Source organism: Ochotona princeps, chromosome 15 (assembly GCF_030435755.1).
Source record: "Ochotona princeps isolate mOchPri1 chromosome 15, mOchPri1.hap1, whole genome shotgun sequence".
Lineage (NCBI taxonomy): Eukaryota > Metazoa > Chordata > Mammalia > Lagomorpha > Ochotonidae > Ochotona > Ochotona princeps.
This window is the reverse complement of record NC_080846.1, coordinates 3,473,483-3,497,935: the sequence shown is the minus strand read 5'-3', so window position 1 is coordinate 3,497,935 and position 24,453 is coordinate 3,473,483. Positions and strand designations below refer to the sequence as shown.

The 24,453-nt window shown below is 50.7% G+C and overlaps 2 protein-coding genes across 2 annotated transcripts in view; one reads left to right on the top strand and one right to left on the bottom strand.

The window, feature by feature from the left end:
• Window positions 1-24,453, bottom strand: part of PACSIN2 (protein kinase C and casein kinase substrate in neurons 2) — a 104,494-nt gene that overhangs the window by 55,560 nt on the left and 24,481 nt on the right. The window lies entirely within an intron of this gene.
• LOC131482089 (large ribosomal subunit protein eL21) lies at window positions 383-941 on the top strand. Its single transcript, XM_058673714.1, has one exon. It carries the CDS (start codon window positions 429-431, stop codon window positions 909-911), a length of 483 nt encoding a protein of 160 aa, XP_058529697.1. The 5' UTR covers window positions 383-428; the 3' UTR covers window positions 912-941.

Sequence of the window (24,453 nt, the reverse complement as noted above, 5' to 3'; positions counted from 1 at the left end):
TGGGGAGTGAACTACAGAGGGGAGTGCTTTCCTGTGTACTCTCACAAGTCTCTTTAAACTAAAAGGAGCGTTGTGGAGAGTGTGAAGAGCAGGCGCACAGCTAAAAAGAAACAACGGAACCAAGACTGTGACAGCAGGGACACAGGAAAGGGAGCCACTGAATAAAAGGGAACAGAGAACCGGGCCCTGCACAGTGGTCTAACAGCTGAGGTCCTCGCCTTGCATGTGCCAGAATCCCATATGGGTGCCAGTTTGTGCACCAGTTGCTCCACTTCCCTTCCAGCTTCCTGTTTGTGGTCTGGGAAAGCAGTCGAGGGTAGCCCAAAGCCTTGGGACCCCGCACCCCCCACCCCATGTAGGAGATGTGGAAGAAACTCTAGGCTCGCTTCCTTTCGGCCGGAGCCGCCATCTTCCAGTAATTGGCCAAGATGACGAACACAAAGGGAAAGAGGAGAGGCACCCGCTACATGTTCTCCAGGCCCTTTAGGAAGCATGGAGTTGTTCCTTTGGCCACATATATGCGCATTTACAAGAAAGGTGACATTGTAGACATCAAGGGAATGGGTACTGTTCAAAAAGGAATGCCCCATAAATGTTACCATGGCAAAACTGGAAGAGTTTACAATGTTACGCAGCATGCTGTTGGCATAGTTGTAAACAAGCAAGTCAAGGGCAAGATTCTTGCCAAGAGGATCAATGTGCGCATTGAGCACATCAAACACTCCAAGAGCCGGGATAGCTTCCTGAAGCGGGTGAAGGAAAATGATCAGAAGAAGAAAGAAGCCAAAGAGAAAGGTACCTGGGTGCAGCTGAAGCGCCAGCCCGCTCCACCCAGGGAAGCTCACTTCGTGAGAACCAACGGGAAAGAACCCGAGCTGCTGGAGCCCATTCCCTATGAATTCATGGCATAACAAATGAAAACAAAATAAAAGACCTCTAGAGTCTTGTAAAAAAAAAAAAAAAAAAAAAAACTCTAGGCTCCTGGCTTCGGATCGGCTCAGGTCTAGCCACTGCAGCCACTTTTTGGGAATGAACCATCAGACAGATCTTTATCTGTCTCTCCTTCTCTCTCTGCACATCTGCCTTTCCAATAAAATACATAAATCTTAAAAAAAAAAACAACAATAAAATAAGGAAGCAGAGAGGCCAGCAGGCTAGGGGCCCGACTGCCATGCTAAGGCTGGGGGCCTGCTGGGATGCTCCAGGGTGTGGTCAGACAAAAGCCTGTGAAGGGAAGTTCCCTGGACAGTGCTGGAGATGGCCCCAGTGTCCAACACAGTCACACCAGCAAATGAATATCAAGTGCAGCAACTGTGATGGATCTCCACTCGTTTTCACATAGAGAGCCACGTGCATGGTTAGTGGCAGCCACAGTGGACAGCACAGTCCAGGGGGTCAACACTGGAGACAGGGATGTGGTTAGGAGACGGGGAAAGAGGAGGATCTTCACAAGGAAGCTGAGACAGGAGAGAGAGATGGAGGACACCAGGGACTGGGTCGGAGGGCAGGGATTCTGATGTCTGATGTGAGATGTACCGTAGCGACAGCACCGAGCCAGAATTCTCAAGAGGGCACTGGCTTGGACCTGATACACAGAGGCCACAGGCACACCAAGCTCCCCAGCCTGGCCCACTTCTGCCTCAACGTCTCTCCTCTGCCTGGTAAGCTTTTTCCCCAAAACTCATTGGCAAACTGGGAGGCCTCCCGACCCCTATTCTCAGCAGAACACAGTCCTACAGCTCCATGAGCCTTACCTCTGCTGCTAGAAGTCTCTATCCCACTGGACCGTGTGGCCCTTAGGGACAAAAACTCAATCTCAGCATCTATGGCTCCCCAGCTCCTGATGCAAACAAGTAAACAACAAGCCAGACAGTGGCCTAGTGGCTAAAGTCCTTGCCTGGCACGCACCAGGATCGCATATGGGTGCTGGTTCGTGTCTAGGAAGCTCCACTTCCCATCCAGCTCCCTGCTTGTGGCCTGGGAAAGCAGTTAGGACAGCCCAAAGTCTTGGGACCCTGCACCTGCATGGGAGACCCAGAGGAAACCCCTGGCTCCTGGCTTTGGATCAGCGCAGCTCCAACCATTGCAGCCACTTGGGGAGTGAATCATCGGATGGAGGATCTTCCTCTCTGTCTCTCCTCCTCTCTGTATATCTGACTTTCAAATAAATAAATAAATAAACATTTGGGGGAAAAAAGAAAGAAGTGGTGGCGGCAGCCGCCAGGCAGGTAAGTTAAACGAATGCAGGAGCAAATGAAGAAACAAACGGATTTCATCGGTCGGGTGGCTGCCCCAGCATGCAGTGTCCTAATGGTGACTGGAAATAAACACGGGGCTCACTTGTGCCTGCACACCCACCAGTGCCAGCGATCAGGGTCAGAATGCGGACAGTTCACTTGAGCCTCACACGACTTTCCATCACTAGGACAGCTGCCACCACCTCACCCTCCAACTCTTCCACCTTGGCAATCTACCAGATGCACCTAGGAGTGAGTAGGGGGTCTTACAGTTCAATGCTAAAAAGACAGAAAAGTCTGCACCGTGGTTCTGACACTTCTCTGCCTTACCCCAGGGTCTTACTGGTTCCACTCTGCCTACACTGGGAAGGTTGGAGCTGACTCACTAGGAGGTCCTGGGCTCATCCCCAACACCTCTTGTATTGCTAATGTGTCAGTTCACAGTCATGGACATCACTGTCCCGTCCCCAAGCCACCCCATGCATCACTTATTTCGTTAAACATATGTGTTAAGAGAATTTCTAACTCAGAAGACCAGTATTTAGGCCTGTTAATGACATCAGCAACATTCTGTCAGCTAAGTCATTCTCCCCTGATCCCCTCAAGGACTCCACTGTGGAACAAACCGCAGCAGGAAACAAGGACAGGCAGAGCTTCACACTGGCAGCAGTAACAGGACTAATTCACACTACTGTGATGGCCACAGACACACATTTCAAATGCAGCATATTTCCTGTGAGAGTCTTCAGGCTTCCCAACATAGAATGCATCTTGAGTCCACATAAAGAGTAATGGCCTATGAATCATGAATGAGAGTCTAATGAGAAAAAACTGTGGGTCGGAGCTCCAGGACGAGAGGTGACGTCAGACACCTCAGAATCCTTGGCACTGAGGCAGAAGTGCCACAGGCAAGTGCCAGCCCAGGCAGCGCCTCCCAGAGCCATGGCTGCGCAGAGGAACACGGCAGCTCTTCCACTGCTTCGCCCCTTCACCAGCCCAGGGGTCCTCACGGCGCTCTGCACAGGCCCCCAGGTCTCAAAGGACTTCCTGAGGCTGCTGCCCTCAGCAGGGCTGCACAGTAGGGCCGACCTGCCCACAGCCCCACCTTTCAGACTCCCGGCTGCCCTTGTCCCTCAGCAAAGCCTGCCCAGAGGCAGTCAGGGATCCCCTGGTCGTGACCCTGAATCTCACAGGCACAAGCTGGGGGCTGGGAAAGGGCACCCAACAGCACTGACTGCCTCGGGCAGAGACAAAGACGTCAAGTACACTAAGAACGGACTGAAATACTTCCTACTCAGTACTCGTGAAAACAGCAATGACGAGGTACTCAGGGAGCAGCCTCCCTCGTCAGGGCCCAGACGCCGTCACCAACCCAGTAGCTGGTGCTGCAGGTTCTCAGGGACTCCAGGAGGAAGACACGGGTCTGCCCAACTGCCTCTGTGTCCTCGGAAATCCTGGCTGTAGAAATTAAACCTCACCTCCAAGTACAACAAAATATAAAACATCCATTTTCCCAGAGTTCTGTTCAGAAATTCTTCAAAGCACATACTCTACAGCTGCTTCACAAAATGCAACTAGCACTCCACAGCCGTGAACCACTCCACAGCCGTGAACCACTCCACAGCCGTGCACCACTCCACAGCCGTGAACCACTCCACAGCCGTGAACCACTCCACAGCCGTGCACCACTCCACAGCCGTGAACCACTCCACAGCCGTGCACCACTCCACAGCCGTGCACCACTCCACAGCCGTGCACCACTCCACAGCCGTGAACCACTCCACAGCCGTGCACCACTCCACAGCCGTGCACCACTCCACAGCCGTGCACCACTCCACAGCCGTGCACCACTCCACAGCCGTGCACCACTCCACAGCCGTGCACCACTCCACAGCCGTGCACCACTCCACAGCCGTGAACCACTCCACAGCCGTGAACCACTCCACAGCCGTGCACCACTCCACAGCCGTGCACCACTCCACAGCCGTGCACCACTCCACAGCCGTGCACCACTCCACAGCCGTGCACCACTCCACAGCCGTGCACCACTCCACAGCCGTGCACCACTCCACAGCCGTGAACCACTCCACAGCCGTGAACCACTCCACAGCTGTGCACCACTCCACAGCTGTGAACCACTCCACAGCCGTGCACCAGCCCACCCAACACACTGCTGTGCGTGCCACCTGGCAAGAAGCCACAGAAACAAGTAACCCAAAAACACAACTCACTGAGCTATCCGGAGTCGCTTCTTACAAAGTCTTCCAACGGGAACTACAGTGCTACATGCCTAAGCAGCAATGGAAGCCGGCATTCCTCCATTCCAGAATACTACTTTCAAAAGGAGAAACCATTCAAAATGTACACAAGACTGCTCAGTTGTTAAGATAATACTTTTAACATTTCACTAACCAGTATAACAACATACACAAGACCTCCAGTGACAGCCTGAAGACAGAACAAGGGCAAGGGTCCAGCGGAGCAGAGAAAGGAGAGGCTGGGCGCGGCATGGGGGGAGGAGCCTGTGGGGCGCACTGGGAGCTGGCAGCCTGCTACCTGGGGAGCCTGGGGTCAGCTGCCTCCCCAGCCCTGCACACATGTAGCGGGCAGACCTGCCTGGGACGCAAGGAAATGGCAGCAGGTAAACACCACGATGTCTTAGTGGGCAGGGGCGGCTCTGTAAGTCATTCAGTAACTAAGTAAATCAAAACGCACAGCCAGAAGCGTGGAAGGTAGTCTAAAACACACGAAAGCAAAGTGCCAGTCATCCCGTCTATTTTGAGAGAAATCCTGCACACACCTTCTAAAACCAGCATTGGAAAATTATAAAAGCATGAGTTTTCATCTGTTTAGACCAAAAGCTATTTCACTGAGAAAGCCACACACTGCCACACCTGCTCAAAGCCTTCTGGATACAACAACCCCCACTGGTTAATACTGAACTGGTCCAACACTTCGCCAAGCAACTCTGAAACTCGTGTGTGAGCTGCAAGGTGAGCCCTTTGTTAGATCACTTGCTCGCAGGGGGAAGAAATCAATGGAAGTCCATTTTCAAAATGGAATACCTTAGGGGAAGTGCACGCTTCCAACAGCACACTCGCAGGTTCTGCCAAGTGCAGGCTGCGGCCCCCACAGCTGTGGCTCAGCTTCCGTACCTGCCTCCTTCCAACCAGGCTGCTCTGCCTGACCTCCGGCTCCTGGCCAGTTCTCCCAGCACATTTCATCATTTCCTGTTGGCTGCCCAGATAAGGTCATTCCCTCCGCTGCTGCATGCACCATAGGCACCAGGTTCTCGGGCAGCTCGGCTGGCTCCTGCCTGCCATGGCCAGCGCTGACAAGCTCTTACAAAAATCTGTTAACATGGCACTTCAGGAGAGAAAAGCCTCACTGCCAAATTGATATCACCCCTCACCCTGCCCCCACAAAGACCCAATGTGAAGATGAACTCATGTACAAAATGTACAAATTTACAGGGGCGCAGAACCTCCTCTTGTACGTAGGCTCCTCCTGCTTAGGCAGAGGAAAACCAGACACTCCAGGCTTAAGAGACCCGAGACACTGAAGTCAGAGCGTCAGGGACGCACTGCACAGGACGACCACTCGTTGTCCCTACGCGCAAGACTGCAAGACACGCCACCGGGCAGAGCAGCCCGTGGGCAGGACGACAGGCAGACGACCCCCTGGTCGTTGGGTGCACAGCTATCTCCCAACGACTGGGGTTCTCGAATACGTGAGTGTGATCACTGAGAAGCAGAAAGGAAAGACACCCCCCTATTTCTTTAAAAGAAGGGAAAGCGGAGGAAAAGGGGAACAGTATAACTTCAGTGGGGCGCTTAAAAATGTAAAATGTAAGTCCTTAGAATCTGGTGTTCCAGCATGGTGAGTTAAGCTGCAGCCTGCCACCCATGTGGGAGACCTGCCTAGCACTGTCATGGACAAACTCCATACAGCATAATACAATTGTGTTAGGAGTCAATACTGAAACCAACCTGCAAAACAGACAGAAAACTATATTGTGAGGGCTAATTCCCCAGCATGGACTCCCCAAAAGATGCACTACACCCACCACTGCCTTGAGGAGTCACATGCTCCAGTTAAGTGGTGGTGACCCCAATGAGTCAGGGCAGTTTCTTTCTGGCACATGCACACAAGGAAAGTACTCTCACAGGATAAAGGGAAAACATGTAATTGACAAAGAATACACAAAGGGAAACCATGCTAAGTGGACACATGATACCTAACTAGCATCGCCTCACCATATCATCCAAAAACGCTAGGTTAAAAACGTCTGTGCGGGGCAGGCATGTGTCTTGTGGCCATGGTTCAGGTGTCTGTCTGGGGGCAGGCATGTGTCGTGTGGCCGTGGTTCAGGTGTCTGTGCGGGGCAGGCATGTGTCGTGTGGCCGTGGTTCAGGTGTCTGTGCGGGGCAGGCATGTGTCGTGTGGCCGTGGTTCAGGTGTCTGTGCGGGACAGGCATGTGTCGTGTGGCCGTGGTTCAGGTGTCTGTGCGGGGCAGGCATGTGTCGTGTGGCCGTGGTTCAGGTGTCTGTGCGGAGCAGGCATGTGTCGTGTGGCCGTGGTTCAGGTGTCTGTGCGGGGCAGGCATGCGCTGCTTTCTACAATATATGTCAGGGTCTGCACTCAGGTTCCAGCTCAGCTTCCAAATCCAGCTGATGTGTGTTCGGAGAGACTACAGGTTACAGCTCAAGGACTTGGGTCCCCAACCCCCAAGTGGACAACCCAGATGAAGCTCCTGACATCAGCTGGCATGGCCCGGATTGAAGCAAAAGATGGAAGATCTGTCTTCCAAATAAATAAATGGATGCTTAAAAAAAATCATGTAAGTCTCACTTTTCAACAAAATAGGTTAAGAATCTCTTTCTAAAATCCTGGATTTAGAAATTTCATAACAAAAAACAAAACCAATAATGCAATGTAAGACTTCATCATTTGACCCACGATAATTTACTCTACCTGGAAAATTATATCCTCACTACCCCCCAAAATACACACACACACCAAAGCAGAGAAGTGACAAGATGCAGATGTCATCCTGTTCTGTCAGCAGCAGGCGCGAGGACCTGGGCTGCAGTTGAGAAACAGACTGCCGGCCAGAGGGCCAGACGCCAACAGGGCTACTCCACAGGAGGTGCAGCCATTCGTGTTTCCCTCTAATTTGTGTCACTTTAACAATGTAATTCTCTCTTATTAACCCAACAAGCACAGGCAATCCAATAACCATTTCTATCAAGATTACAGTGTTGCTGTTCCGTTTCCTAGGCGGGATGCCTTGGGGTTCAGAGAAGCTTGGTAAACTGCCTGGTGTTTCACAGCCAGTACCGTGAAAGCCAAGGAGTTAACCCAGGCTGCCACACCCTGTCGCTCTGGGCTTTCCTAAAGGATCAGAACTGGCTCTTGGATAACTGCTGTTTAATAAACCTTTGAATGCTAACTAAGAGTGAAGGCCCAGACATAACAAGAGCAATTTCCTAGTAAGGCGGGGGGTAGGGGTGGGGAGGGGACATCCTCTGCCAGCCACAAGGTCAGCAGCACTGCACCTGAAGACTCCAGGACTGAGGTACAGACAACCCTGCCCCTTCCTCACCTCCTGAAGCAGCCCTTCTGCCCCAGGGCACGGGCACAGCCCACTCAGGAGCCCCGGGGCAGAAACAGGGCTCCAGGAAACTCACCTGCTGACTTTGGCAGGCATCCTGTCCCTAAGCCAGTATTTCCAGTTTTGAGCTGGCTTGTCGTCAGAGTGGAAATCACTGGGCAGTCCTTCAACAGACATTCATGCTAGGCACAGTGCTTGGGTACCTAGTGCTCCGCCAGAAGCCAGGTCTCTGCCTCAAGTCTGCCCAAGTATAAATAAAAAGTACACATAGGGTTCCAGCGCAATAGCATAGCGGTTAAGGTCCTCACCTCCAACACGCGAGGATCCCATATGGGCGCAGGTTCTAATCCTGGCAGCCCCGCTTCCCATCCAGCTCACTGCCTGTGGCCCAAGACTTTGGGACCCTGCATCTGTGTGGGAGACCCAGAAATGGCTCCTGGCTTCGGATTGGCTCAGCTCCAGCCGTTGTGGCCACTTGGGGATTGAATCATCGGATGGAAGATGTTCCTCTCTGTCTTTCCTCTCTATATATCCGTCTTTCCAATAAAAATAAATAAATCTTAAAAAAAAAAAAAGTACCCATGGATAACTGCTAGAATGCAGCATGTCCTAAGGACCAAGGGACACTGTCATGGTAGCAATGACCCAGGGTGGGGAACAGTCAGGGAAGGCTTCCAAGAGCAAGGACATGAGGTGGACCACCAAGAGCTTGCCACCAACATGCTCAAACCACGTGGACAACAGTAAAAATAGTAATAATAATTCAGAGCCCACCAAGGCAGCTGGAGCCTTGCAGCCCCTCCCATCACCTCACCCTTACACACTGGCTACATACACACGTCAGCACATCACAGGGAGACCACACACACAGGGACCAACAAGGCCACCTCTTGGAGGCCCTGGTCATGACTGTCACGTGCTGAGAACAGTGGCTGCTCACCTCGCTCTCTTAAAAGACCCCAACTCAGAACTTGCAAGCCACTATTTATGTCCAGCTAATACAGGCACACTGGATTCAAACCCACATCCACCATCACTCTCTAGCCCTTTGTAGCACTCACAGACCCCAGGGCACCGGACCATGGCTGCGGCACCTGTTAGAGAGCAAGCAAATTTCTACTATGTCATTTTTCACCTCATACCTCTACTCAAATACCACTCTGTCTTTAAAAAAAAAAAACAAAAACCCGGGACCGGCGGCGTGGCCTAGTGGCTAACATCCTCGCCTTGAATGTGCCAGGATCCCATATGGGTGCCAGTTCTAATCCCAGCAGCTCCACTTCCCATTCAGCTCCCTCCTTGCGGCCTAGGAAAGCAGTCGAGGATGGACCAAAGCCTTGAGACCCTGCACCCGCATGGGAGACCTGGAAGAAGTTCCTAGATTCCAGCTTCGGATAGGCACAGCACCGGCCATTGCAGTCACTTGGGGAGTGAATCATCAGACGGAAGATCTTCCTCTCTATCTCTCCTCCTCTCTGTATATCTGACTTTATAATAAAAATACATAAATCTTAAAAAGAAAACCCTTCACTAAGATGTGATTTACATATCATGCAAACTCACCCATTTACAGTACACAATTCAACAATATTCTATAGACGCACAGATAGGTGTAAACAGCATTTTAGAGATATTTTCATCATCTCAGAAATAAACTGCTCTTTAACAATCACCAAACGATGTCCCCAGCTCTACACAGCTACTGTCTCCCAAAGTGGCTTGCAAAACGGCTACAGCTTGCGGCTTAACGCAGCATGCAGGCAGCAGTTCCGGGCCCCTGTCCTCGCCTCCTGGCCTGGCAGTAACAGCCGGAGCAGGGCAGCAGCTAACAGGACACCTTGGTGGCAGTGGCCTGAAGAGCAGGTAGGGATGGATGTCAACCTGGCGCAGGGCAGACCCCACAGGGCCCGTGTACTGCCTCCCAAATGAAGCAAGGCTTGAAGGCAAGCTAGGTGGCCCATCGCCAGCAGGCTGATGGAGGGGTGGGCAGCCAGAGGGCAGAGCTGCCGCAGGACCACATGCTTCTGAGAGGCAAGGCTGTACAGGAACTAGCAAGACTCGTGGTTTGGAGGAAAAGAAGATGCCTCCCCAGACCTGGCTTATCTGCTCTTCCTCCCAACTGCCCTCACACGTTGTGGAAGCCCTAGGTGGGGAGCTGACTGCAGAACACCCACGTGCGCACTCCTACAGCCCCCAGATGCCCGTCGTATGTCTCCCCTCCATGTGGCCTCAATGGGGTAACGCAAAGGGATGAGCCCTGGACAGATGCCACCCAAGTGAATCCCAACGGCACACTCTGCCTAGCTACCTGTGTATGAAACCCCAAACTAGGCAGAACTCCACTGTTTAACACTAGATCCATATATGTGGGGACCAAGAGGGGAGATGTGGAGTGACTACAAGGAAGCTAAAGGAACTTTTCATGGTTTATTTACTTATTTGAGGGGCAGAGAGAAGGAGAGAGAGGGAGGCAGAAATCTTTCATCTGTGGGTTCACTCCCCAAACGGCCACAACAAATGAGACTGGGCCCAGCCAAAGCCAGGAGCCTGGAACTCCAGCCGGGTCGCCCCCCAGGTGGGTGCAGGGGCCAAGCACTTAGGCGTCCTCCATTGCTTTCCCAGGTGTATCAGCAGGGAGCTGGATCAGAAGAGGAGCAGCTGGGATTTGAATTGGCACTCATGCAGGATGCCAATGACCCAGGTGGCAGCTTAAGCCACCGAGCCATAACACTGGCCCCTGGCACAAGGAACTTTGGGAGCAGCAGAAACGGTCTGGCTTGGCTGGGACAACAGCTCCTCTGACGGATCTTGTCCCAGCCCCTAAAAGGGTTTATATAGCATTCCACTCTACAGACTAATGTGTCAACCAGTTGAGGAGGAGAGAGGGTGCAAGTGGGAGAGCAGAGAAAAAGAAAACCTCTGCCCAGGGCAGGCACCTGCGCTGCAGTGTGGGGGGAGCACACGATCCACGGCGGGCGTCACAGCACATCAGCCTCAGCGCACTGGGCTGCGCCTCCATCACACACAGTGATTCTCCTGAACCCACATAATCCACTTGCTCACCAGGCCACCTCCAGGCTTCTACTGTCATGCAACAAAAAGTGTGACAGTGCCAGGAAGTGACTTAGCAGCAAACACATTTGGTGGTTAGTTTCCACGGCAGCTGACAGCACACCACTAAAACTGAACACATCAGCTTTTGTCTTCAAACGATACATGAACCTGAAGTTCTAGAAACCACAACCACAGGTTATATAAAATCACTGGGGTACATTGGGGGATGGCCAGGGAGACGTTGAGGGGACAAGGTACTAATATTTTCAAATGCACTTGTTTGCTTTTTGCATTTCTCATGCACCGAGATGCGAACAGCCATCCTGCCTTTACTCTTGCCATACACTCCCTTAAGAAGGAATCAATGAAGCCAACTTTCTAACACCCAGTGCCAGCTCAAAGGGAAGCCGAGTGTCAGTCCCACCTCTGACCAAGTCAGGAAGCAGACATCCTTGTGCAGCGTCTTCATTCCTCTGGCTCTTGTCTAAAGATGTCAGGGAAAAAGCCACACTAACTAAAGCAGGAAGTCCAAATGAAGAAAGATTTCAAAGCAGCAATGTAATAAGAAATATTCTTACTCATTATATAATATCTTCAAATGTCATTGGGAGAAGCAAAGTCTGAATTCTCACACAACACCTCAGTAGTCAAGATGTCACACAGGCCCAGAGGTGGCACTCCGGAGACCGGACATGCGCCGAGAGGAGACTGGAGCAGGCACTCGGCCCTGCCTCCTGCGGACATGCATGCTGGGTGGCAAACAGTGACGGCTCACAGGCCTTTGAGGGAATGACCTAAAGCGGCAAGCGCCGTCTTTGGTTTGCTGTCCACCTCTCAAATAAATAAAATTTATTGAAAAGAGTGAGCAAGTAGTGTGACAAGTGTGAGCATTTTTAGTACTAAAAGAGTCATACTGGGGCCCAGCGGCGTGGCCTAGCCGCTAAAGTCCTCGTCTTAAACCCGCCAGGATCCCATATGGGCGCTAGTTCTAATCACAGCAGCTCTACTTCCCATCCAGCTCCCTGCTTGTGGCCTGGGAAAGCAGTCGAGGATGGACCAAAGCCTTGGGATCCTGCACCCACGTGGGAGACCCGGAAGAAGGTTCCTGGTTCCCGGCTTCAGATTGGCTCAGCACCAGCCGTTGAGGTCACTTGGGGAGGGAATCATCAGACGGAAGATCTTCCTCTCTGTCTCTCCTCCTCTCTGTATATCTGACTTTGTAATAAAAATAAATAAATCTTAAAAAAAAAAAAAGAGTCACACTGTGTTCCAGTCTTATTTGTGCGACTTCCACCTCCTTCATTTATGTTTTAATTCCACAATCTGACATTTAATTAGTATCCTCCCTCTGTTAGGATCTGGCAGTTACAAAACCAACACATCTGTCCTTCAGCACCTTTCAGTCCAGCCGAGTAGCCGGACAAGCACCCAGAGGCCCACCAAGGGACCAGAGCCTTACAGCAGGCCTCTGTGGGGTGAGCGCTGAAGAAGGGGCTGCGATGGGGACGAAGAACTCAAGTGGAGGCTTAGCCTAACTTATCATGGTGCCAACTCTACCTCTACAGACATTTTTTTTTCTTTTTTCAAGTTCTATTTTTAGTTAACACATAATAATTGCATGAGAGTATTTCAACAAGTTCTTGGAAAATGGAATTACAATATGTTTATGTTGGTACAGAAATTTCTGAAACCCATGCACTGTTTTTTCATAATGCGCATTTTCTTTTTTTAAATTTTTTTTTATTTTTGATATTCTTCACATAGTTGCTTAGGGCAAAAAGCTTCAAGGGCTACAGGAAAGTGGGTAAGACTATTATTTCCGCATTGTTTTTGTCATGTATCTGAGGTAGAGGGGACGATAAAGGGAGAAGCCCCACCCAGTCTCCCACCCATCCCAGGTCCCGGATGTGGGGCATGCTCCGAGGGTCCTGTTCAAGTGGTTTTGATAGTTCAACAGTTCTGAATTGCTGCCAATCTCTCCACTCCAAGCACAATGAGGTCACTGAACAATCTACTGGTTGACACAGTCCATCTTAGAGTCTCCGTTTGCCCAGTATTTTGCTGCCAACATGTGGCTGAGGTAGTTGACTGACTTGTTCTGTCCTCTGCCTTTTCATGGTTAGGGTTCTGAGTTTGGCAGTTCGATTGGGGAGATCCCCAAAGAAACTTTGTCTGAGGTAAACCCAGACCAGATTCTTGTGTGTACTTGCAAGTACAAGGCCCGGTACTGTCCATCGCCCCAATCAGCTGGTGGTTGCAATTGATGGGTCGGTTCTGTTTCCAGCCCTGACTTCTACTGGAACCAGTGGGTGTTGCAGTCCAGCCTGATTCTGCCCAGCATGCACTCAGTCCCCATATAAACCAGTGGGAGCTGCAGGCTAGTCGGAGCGACCCACAATAACACCTCCAAGGCCCGCCCTCTGCCCTAGTTTGCCAGTATGTGCAGCAGACTAGTCCAGTCCGTCTCACATCCCATTCAGCTCTCATACACGTACAGACATCTTTTAAAGATGGAGTTAATCGGGCCCGGCGGCATGGCCTAGCGGCTAAAGTCCTCGCCTTGAAAGCCCCGGGATCCCATATGAAAGCCGGTTCTGATCCCGGCAGCTCCACTTCCCATCCAGCTCCCTGCTTGTGGCCTGGGAAAGCAGTCGAGGACGGCCCAAAGCTTTGGGACACTGCACCCGCGTGGGAGACCTGGAAGAGGTTCCTGGTCCCGGCATCGGAATGACGCGTACCGGCCCGTTGCGGCTCACTTGGGGAGTGAAACATCGGATGGAAGATCTTCCTCTCTGTCTCTCCTCCTCTGTATATCCGGCTTTCCAATAATAATAAAAAATCTTAAAAAAAAAAAAAAGATGGAGTTAATCCACTGCTTTGGAAGCCCTCTTCTAGCATTCAAGTGCCAGTTTGAGTCCCAGCTGCTCCACTTCCAATCCAATCCCTGCTAACATTCCTGGGAAGCAGCAATTATGACATCCCACATCAAAGTTCCAGGTTTCAAATCCCAGCTTCTGAGTCTGGCTTGCTGCTAACACAGACCCTGGGAGGCAGCAGTGACAGCTCAGGAAATTGGGGTCCTGAGGGCTGGACGTGCAGTATAGTCAGCAGAACTGTTGCTGTGAAACCAGCATCTCAAACTAGAGCTAGCACGAGTCCCCACTTGTAACCAGCTTCCTGCAAAGGTACCTGGGAGACAGCTGAAGATGGTCCTCCATCCAGGCCGGGGCTGACTCAGAGCCAGCTCCTGGGGTCATTTAGGGAGTGAAATAGCAGATGGATGATCAATCAATCAATCTCTGCTTTTCTGTACTTCTGTCATTAAAATAAAATAAATAAATCACTACCTCTCGATAAATCAACAGACATTGAAAATAAAGAAAGAAACTGGCTCCTGTCACCCACCGCAAGACCTGGATTGAACTGGCTCCCGTGCTGGCTGCTGTGGGAGCAGTGGTGGACCGCAGTGCTTCCTCTTCAGCATGACATGACACGGGAAAGGTTTTGTGTCTTTCTAGGCTATAAATGTATTCCAACTAGTTTGAAATCTCCTTTTCACTGGAATTCTTTTCTGATGGCACATCAAGGGTTTTTTTCTTCCTCCAAGCTGCTCAGGAATGTGATGACTACATTGTTATGAGCAATGCCCAATTAATGCTGCTTTAGGTGCACAAGTTCTTCGAGCCTTGGGGAAGAGCTGAACACACTTACAGTGAGTAACAGCCTCAGCAATCCAGGAAACAATCGACAACACCTGCCCTGCACAGGCCATCTGGACTGCTTCCCTCTGAACACTGGAAATGTCTGCTCTCTAAAACGTCTCAGACAGAAAAAGTCAAGACAAGAATGTTTCAAAAGTTACTGACAAGATGAGGCTAATGTGGCGTAGGAAGTTAAGCTGCTGTAAGATTGGCACCCCATACAGATACCAGCTAAAATCACAGCTGTTCCACCTTCTATCCAGCTCCCTCATAATATGCCTGGGAAAGCTGCAGAGTACGGCCAAAGTGGGTCCATGCATCCACAGAGGAAGATCCTGGCTTCGGCATGGCCCAGCTCCAGCCACTGCTGCCATTTGGGGAGTCAATCAACATATTTGTGATGGGAAAACTCAGCACTACTCAGAATCCTACACCTGAGTGTATCTCTGACCTGGCAGGCTTCCCTCAACTCTGTATCCCCATCACGAGGAAAGGAGCCCAGAGCCAGCAGGAGTCCTGCTCCAATGCAACCAGCTGCATGGCAGCCAGAGCCACATAACCAAGTAACGACAGCAGTAAGTAAACCTGCAAAGTGAACATCACCAGGGACACAGAACAGGCAGCATGAGCCCCTGATGCCATGTGACCAGGACATCTCACTTCCGTGACACTCCTCAAAACCCATCAGCGCAGACCTATAAAACCATGAGAAAACATCAGGCAGACCTACACTGAGGTAACCAAGTCAGCATGCTTCGCTATCCAGGGCATGAAAAGCAGGCACATCTAAGACACTGTCATAGAACTGAGACACCAGAGGAGACATAACACGACAGCTAAATGCAGCACAGGGGCTCCAGGATGCAACACTGGAGTGGGAGGAACTCCCGCGGAAGGCTGAGGCGTCTGGCTGAATACAGTCTGTGGTTCAGTTAGTAACACTGGACCAATGTTAACTGACTCATTTCAAAGGCAGAGTTACAAAGAGGGACAGAGACCCTCAATGGCCATAACAACCCTGGCTACGGCAGGTCGAAGCCAGAAGCTTCTACATCTCCCAATAGCGGGCAGGGGCCCAAGGACTTAGGCCATTTTTCGCTACTTTCACAGGCCATTAGCAGGAAGCTAGACTCGAATGTAGGCACTGCAGGCAGAGGCTTACCCCACTGTACCAACAGACCGGCTCCCCTCTGCATTTCCTTTACATTTCAGCACAGAGACAATGTGGCACATCAAGTTAAGCTGCCGTTCTTGACTCAGTTCTCCTCAGAATGCCAGCTCCAGTCCCCACTGCACTACTGCCCACCCCGTTTCCTGCTCATGATTCTGGCAGTTAGCAGGTGACAGTTGAAGCACTTGGGGCTCCCGGTTCAGCGTGACCCAGAACTGGCTCCTGTCAGTGTTTGGGAAATGAGCCAGGAGACAGAAGAGCTCTCCTCTGCCCCCATTACCAGCCTTTCAACAGATGAAAATTGAGTACATAAGCATTAAAAGGTGGGCATCGGCACAAAGTGGGTTCAGTTGACACCTGGGATGCCTGCATCCCGTATCAGAACATTAGTTCAAGCCCTGACCACTCTGCTTCGTGTCCAGCTGCCTGCTGACACACCTGGGAAGCAGCAGGTGAGGACTCACTCACTTCTGCCAACTACAGGACACACATTACGGCTCCTGGCTCCTGGGTTCAGTCCGGCCCAGCACAGCTATTGCAGCTTTGGAGAGTGAACCAGTGCATGGAAGATTCTGCATTTTAAATGAATGAGTGAATCATTCTGCAGCTTTACCACTACGTCACAGCACCAACCCCTCCAATCATTTCTGCAGCTTTACCACTACATCACAGCACCAACCCCTCCAATCATTTACCACTACGTCACAGCACCAACCCCTCCAATCATTTACCACTACATCACAGCACCAACCCCTCCAATCATTTACCACTACGTCACAGCACCAACCCCTCCAATCATTTACCACTACGTCACAGCACCAACCCCTCCAATCATTTCTGCAGCTTTACCACTACGTCACAGCACCAACCCCTCCAACCATTTCTGCAGCTTTACCACTACGTCACAGCACCAACCCCTCCAATCATTTCTCAAGTGTTTAATTAGAAGCTCTTCAAGCCACACGTGACAGCTGCAGAGCTGGGGGGTAGTCTCCTGAGCCAACATGTCTGTTCTCTACGCAGGTTTAGCAAACCTCATCATGGCGCCAGTCACAGTCCGTCCCCCAAACCGGACTGCTGGCTCCCTTCTTTCACCTGCCACATGCCACAGGCCTGTGCTTGTCCACTCTGTCTCCATCATGTAAACTGACCATTCCCTGGGTACCCAGCACAGGATTTACCACCTGTGGGCACAGCAGGAGGGTAGCAGTAATGGCAGCCCTACCTCTGGTCACACATGCAGACTCCAAGACCTGAGGATTGGAAGTGCAGCCTCGACCAGAGCCATGACACCCCTAGTTCATGGATCTCCCCCAGCTCAGGGTTCATCCCCAGCTCAGGGCTCACCCCCAACCCCTATCTTACCAGCTAGGATGCAAGTTCACTTACTTCTTCAGCTGTCAGAAAGAGGACCAGCACCTCCCACCTCACAGCTTGCCAAGAAAATCCAATGAGATAATACACCAACCTGGTGCCTGACACCAACATCTAAATGCCTTCCCTCCAAATTCCACAGCAATCTCCTTCACATCCCTACATGGCCCACCAACAACGTGGCACAGTGAGCGGACAAAGCCCGTTCCACACATGGAGGCAGCTCCTTTACTGTCTACTCACAGCCCTTCCCATGAACACCAGAGGCAGACATAGCCGCAGCACATTCACCTTTGAAACGGGTAAGATTTTTATCCCACTTCCAAAGCGCAGGAAAACCTGCCTGCCCCCCTTCACTGGTGACTATGAGGAAGAATTTCTCAATATCCCTGGGCTAGGCCACACCTAGCTCTTCCCAACAGACTGCGGCGGAGTCCTCCTCTTGGTAGAAAGCAAGCAGTGACCAGGCAGGCCTTCTTGTCCAGGCAGGCAGGAGGAAAGTTACCCCTCCCCCAATCAGAGCAAAACACAAGAGCCCCCTGGATCCAGAACCCACTCTGCAGATTACACTAACCCTGGAGAAGCTGTAACGGGGTGGTAATGTGCACTCAGCAAGATGCCCTCCTGGCACCCCCGATGGGCTCTGGGCCACCACTCACCAAACCTTGTAGTAACGGTGGTATTTTGGTTTTGCTCAGACATGCCTATGTCTCTTTCATAAGGTGAACCTACTGACCCCATCACACCCAACCCAATACTTGGTTCATGGCACAGCTCTCTACACAGGCCCACAAAAAGGTCAATGCTTTGAAGAGACAGAAATTCACGAGACAAGGTAACCATTCTCTTAAGAAAAATAAGACTAATAGTTCTATCACAAGGTAGAATAAGGAAGAAGGTTTCCTCTTTGGGTGGTGAAGTTGACCATGAACTATGATGGGCCCTGGATAAAATACATAAACACAAGTTAATTGTTTGGCTTCCAGGATGCAAAGGAAATTTCAGAGTGAAGGGCAGGGGGACCACCGAAACGAAAGGAAGGAACCAGGCTGAAGGCCACAATTGCAAAGAGTGAGAGTCCGCAGGAAAGGACGGAGCCTCGGCCAGGACACCACCGTGGGAAAGCTGGCCTGGGACTTCAGCCTCAGGAAGAACCCACCAGGGGTTCACAATGCTCTGAAATTCCATCCCTCTAGAATATGCACCCAAGAAAATAAGTTTCAACATCAAGGAAGATAAAGACATTACAAATCCACCACTAGCAGCTGCCACTTGAGTTGGCCGCCTCCAGTACCAGAGTGCCTGCTCTGCCTACCATCCAGCTTCCCGCTAATGACTCCTTAGCAGCCATCGCTGATGGCTGGAGCATGTGCGTCCCTGATACCCATGTGGGAGACCCAGACGAAGTGCCAGGTTCTTGGCCTCAGATATAACGCTTACAGATACTTAGGGAGTGAATGAATTAATTGAACATATCTCTCCCTCTCCCAGACCCTACCCTTTAAGAAGGTGAGTGTGGGCCCAGTATGGTAGTCCAGTGGCTAAAGTCCTCACCTTGAACGTGCCGGCATCCCATACTGGCGCCGGTTCTAATCTCAGCTGCTCCACTTCCCTTCCAGCTCCCTATTTGTGGCCTGGGAAAGCGGTCAAGGCTGGCCCAAATCCTGGGGTCCCTTCACCCATGTAGGAGACTCATAAGCAGCTCCAGGCTCCTGGCTTCGGATCAACTTAGCTTTAGCCATTGCAGCTGCTTGGAGAGTGAACCAGAGGATGGAAGATTCTTCTCTCTGTAAATCTGACTTTCTAATAAATTAAAAAAATTAAGTAGGTGAGGGGAAGAAATGCATTAAAGGGAGAGGGACAACCCAAAAACAGAAGCTAGAGGGAAAGACGAATGGAATCTTCTTACTAAATGGATGCAAAGTTCCATTAAGATTAAAAAAAAATTTTTTTTGGAAATGGTGCCAATGGCAAGGATGTGAATGCACTTAAAGCCACAAAACTATACATTTCAATGGTCAAAATAAAAATGTTAGAAATGCATTCCACTATAACAAAAAATTATAGAGAAAGGAAAAAAATACATATTTCTAAATTTCATCTTAATTATTATTTTATTTTGATAATCTTTACATAGTTGATTAGGGCACAAAGGGTCAAGGGCTACATGAATGTGGGTAAGACCATTGTTTCCACATTATTATTATATTTTTTGTATCTGGGGTGAGGAGGGAGATAAAGAGAGAAGTCCCACCCAGCCTCCCACCCATCCCAGGGTCCCTGACGTGGGGCATGCTCCAAGGGTCCTGCTCAAGTGGTTTTGAGAGTTCAACAGTTCTGAATTGCTGCCAATCTCACCATTCCAAGCACAATGAAATCTCTCCAGAATCCACTGGCTGACATAGTTCACCTCCATATTTCTAAACACTATAGAAATTGTGTCCGAGGCTGCAGGAAGGACTATTCAACAGATGTCATTAATCACTCGTTATAATAATCAACTCCAGATGCATGAGGGTTTCACATGAAAAGCAAACTTTACAATTGTCAAAAAATGCAAAGAATATCCTCATGGCATTGGGGGAAAGTGTTGCGACTAGCAGCTAAGGAGCCAGCTGGACGCTCACATCCAATGCTGACATGACAGGGTTTGAGATCTGGCGCCTCACCCCAGCTTCTTACCAAAGGAAAGCCCATGGGGCAACAGTCGTGCTCGAAGCGGGCGGAAACCCACAGTGCTCAGAAGGGCCAGATGGGAAGCCACTCTGCATCTACTCACTGCAGGACAATCAGCTGTCAACTGCGTGTAACAGCTTTCTGTCGGCTTGGCCGTGCCATGCAGGCCCCCTTCCTTGGCCAAATGCTCTGGATGTTTGCCCAAGAGTGCTTTCAGCAAAACATCTTCAGCAGCAGAGTAAAGCAGACCACCCTTCCTATTGCAAGTGGGCCTCATCCAATCAGCGGAAGGCTCGGAAGAACAGGCATCCTGACCCTCGGCCCTCACCGGGGTCTACGGGAATTCGCCTGCACAGCTTCGGGCAGGACCTGCGTGAACACCTGCAGCCCTCGCTGCCTCCATACGAGCCAGTTCTTTATCCTAAACCTCTGTTTATTGGTTCTGTTTCTCTGGAGAACCCTAACACTCATGATTCCTTCTCCATAAAGGTCACATACAAAAGCTGAATGTGTTACAGATACACAGACCTGCAGGTATTCATCCAAAGAAAAGGCCAAGGAACGACGTGACACAACACCTAGGAACGCTGCTACCCCAGGGATGGCAGCTTGGGTGTCAGGCGCAAAGGCTGACAGCCAGGCCTTTACCATTTCATTTCAAAATATAGAGCTGTCATCTTTTGTTTTACAGGAATTTTAAGTTGTCTCATAAAACATCTCTCAACTAGATGTGAATGACATGCACGCCATAAACATGGGGAACAGAATGCAGGTGGCTCCACAAACAGCAGCCCACAGGCAGACAGGCTAGGGCACGCTCCACCCACCGTGGCTTCCCAGGCCCAGGGCGCCAGGCTCACGTGGAGAGCATCGGCACTCAGGCACTACCCTGCTAGAGCAACAGGAGGGCGGAGAAGCAAATGGTGCATGCGCTGACCCCTGCCAAGGACGGCACAGGACGAGAGCCCCGCCATGCTGACCAACTGACCCTTCAGGTGCAGCACGTCACACCTGCCTTCCAATACTCCAGTGACAAAACTGCTCCTTCGGCCATCGTAGGCAGCTTGTCACATCAGAAATCTTCCTACCCAACCCCAGAAATTCCTGGCTCCAGCAGGGTGAGGCCAGAAGCCACTGGAGATACAGCAGGCAAGGCGGACGGGCAGTACACGCCTCGGGGCGCAGGTGGTCACCCCTCCAGGTGCAGCAGCAGCAGAGGCCACAGACACACAAGCTGAGTAAATCTCAAGCCACTGGGAATCACACATCTGGGCCAACCTCCCACTGTGATGGGATGACTACTTCCCATGCTTGCCACTGGGCTGACAAATTCTGCTTTTATATCGATGCCTCCTGTGAGTGATTTATTTAGATTCTCACTAGAATTGGCTGAAGAATTTTAATTATATGCCTTTTAAATATCAGTTAATACTGTCTTCGGTTTGATGAAATCAAGTGTTACGTTTAACACTGAGCACTTACTATGATCCCTGCTTTGTTCTAAACACTTGACAGGAATTCTTTCTGTCCTCTCAGATCTGTATACAGTGGTACAGATTCATAATGAGATCAAGGCTCAGGGAGACTAAATAACTTGATAATTAGCAGATGGCAGGGATGGCCCACCATGAGCCAAGCCCCAACCCAGAACTTTCTCCAACTAACACAATGCCTAGTATTTCTGGAATACTCTGCTTGACTGTGGAGAATTAATCTTTATACACACACACACACACACACACACACACATATATATAAAATGAGTGATGTATGCCTTTATTATTCTTTTATGATTTATTTATTTTTGTTGGAAAGCCAGACATACAGATAAAAGGAGATAAAGAGTGAAAGATCTTCCACCTGCTGGTTCACTCCTCAAGTGGCCACAACAATGGAGCTGAGCCGGGAGTCAGGAGCTTCTTCCAGGTCTTCCACACAGGTGAGGTTCCCAAGGCTTTGGGCCTCCTCGACTGCTTTCCCAGGTGCACTGGCAGGAAGTCTGATGGGAAGTGGAGCAGACAGGACACAAACCAGCACCCCTATGGAATCCAAGGATTCAGCCACTAGGCTATCACCCTGGGCCTGAGAATTAATCTTTTAATGCATGACTATATTTAAATTACTTTTATTTTTAAATGCTATGAAAATACACAGGCAGGAACACAAACACAGTTTCTGTACACCACAGATGGAATAGGAAAGTGAAATACTTACACACACAAGACGGGAACAGCGCAGTAGCTTAGCAGCTCAATTCCTCACCTTGCACACACAGGTATCCCATAAGGGCGCTGGTTCTAATTCCTGTGGCCCCGCTTCCCATCCAGCTCCCTGCTTGTGGCCTGGGAAAGCAGTCAAGGACAGTCCAAAGCCTTCAGACCCTGCACCCATGTGGGAGACCCAGAAGAGGCTTCAGATCAGCTCAGCTTTAGCCATTACGGCCGCTTGAGGAGTGAATCGGTGGACGGAATATCTTCCTCTCTGTATATCTGACTTTTGCAATTAAAACAAATAAATCTTAAAACGAAAAAGAAAGAAAGAAAGAAAAGAAAAGGGTCGGCATTGTAGCATGGTGATTAAGCCAGTGTCACTACTGGCATCCCGTGAGTGCTGGTTCGAGTCCCAACTGCTCTGCCTCCAGTCCAGCTCCCTGCCAACGCACGCCAAGGAAGACGGTCCTAGTACTGGGAGTGCTGTCACTCCCATGGGAGAACTGGCTCAAGTTCCTGACCCCTGGCTTCAATCTGAACCAGCACCAGCTGCTGCAGCCATTTGAGGAATAAGCCAGTGGACGAAAGATCTCTGTCTCTCTCTTTACATAATTCTGCCTTTCAAATACGTAAGTCAAGGAAGGAAAGAACGTAGACTTGACTACATAAAAATCTGAAAATTTTATGGCTCAGTATACCTAAACAAAATAATAAAGTACAGAATAATAGCCACAGGGACATATTTACAATATACACAAAAGAAATTATTATAACCCTGAGATGCAAAGAACTCCTAAAATTTGAAAAGGAAATCCAGTAGAGGAGGAAAATAAGGGATGTGGATGTATTCCTAGAAAAATACAAATGACTGACATGGGAAATGTTGCTCAAGGTCACAGGACTCGGGAATAAAACAGCTTACACTACACAACACTCCTTCGCCCATCAGCCCAGCTCAAACTCACCTAATGCTGGTGGAAACACACAGAGGGGTGTCCTTGGCCAGGGTGGTGCAAGTCCACGGGCAGGCTGCAGCGGTGACCACTGCCCGCCTGCAGCGAGCACCGCTCCCTCTGTGTGCAGCTGCACCAGGCCGAGCACTGAAATCTTTGCTCTCCAGACAGCTCAGCTCGTGAGAACCAAAAACACCAAGCTGCTGAGTGACACACAGAGTGCTCCAAGTTTCTGAAACACACACACCAGAGGAGAGAAGGCTGCGGATCGTCTGCGGGCTGGCGCCCGAGCTCCATCGCCACCCCGCTGTTTATATGTCTTTCTGTTTCACTTGGCAGGAACAGAAGGTAACAAATGCAATAACCTGGAACTTTGGGAAATCTAACTCAAAAAATACTGCAAACAGCCTCTGTTTACACACAACAAAGGAAGCATCGCAGCCCACTGGCACTGGGGACCAGCCAGCAGCCCACATGCCTTCCGTTAACAGCAAGGCTGGGCTCCTGGCACCCACAGGACTATGCTGCTCCTTGCGGCAGCTCACCCCCACCGCCCAGGCAGAGCCCGGGAAAGGCGCTCCCAGGGACTCAGGGAGAGAGTCTGGCCGTGTGTCTGGAGGCGCTAAGAACGATGTGCTGCGCTGCCTGGCCCACGCACGGACAAGTTCAAGCAGGCAGCTGAGATGTCACTCAAAAGGGGCAGTGGCAGGGAGCACTCATGTGAAAGGGTATGTGTCCCCTGTCAGAGTACCCGGGGTGATCTCAGCTCCAGCTCCTGGCTAACGCAGCGAGAACAGAACAAGTACCTAATCTGCGTACAGACCAGGACCAACTAGTAGAATTACAGAATTCAGCCGAGAGAAGTTCTACATCCCAGGTTCCCCTGAAGCGACACCAACACTGATGCCAGTCTCATCACTCCTGCCTCTCACCCCAGCCAGGGAGAGCAGCACTGTGACGGAGACCACCACGCACTGACCCAGATCAGATGAGCTCACCTGCTGGTGCAGACACCCCACCCTCTACCACAGCAGGCCTGAAGGTCATGGAAATGAAACTGTTCTCACCTCGCCCGTGCCATGAGGCTGCAACGCTGAGCCCTACTGAACTGTTCCAAGACTGGCTTACCCCGAGAAGGATGGAAAACCTCCCCCTTACACACAGATGTCCTCTCCTTGGCACATCCACAACACCCGTCCCTCAATAGCCAGGAGGCTGGCAGCGCAGCAGTTCTGACTAACTGCTCCAAAAAATGCTTGGGAGGGGTTGGAAACTAAAAACGGGGCCCATGCTTCAGTTTTTCTGACTCCAGATGAACTCCTGGAGAGGAATATGTGAGTACGAGGGCTGCTTTGTTCTGTTGTGTAACCAAAGGTCAGGAAGGCTGGCTACTTCCCACAAAGAATGCAATCAGGAAGTGTGCAGGATGACGTGACCAACAGAGGCCCTCTCCTCTTTGGGC

Coding starts and splice junctions, on each gene's coding strand:
- LOC131482089 (XM_058673714.1), top strand. CDS start 429: ATGACGAACACAAAGGGAAAGAGGAGAGGCACCCGCTACATGTTCTCC.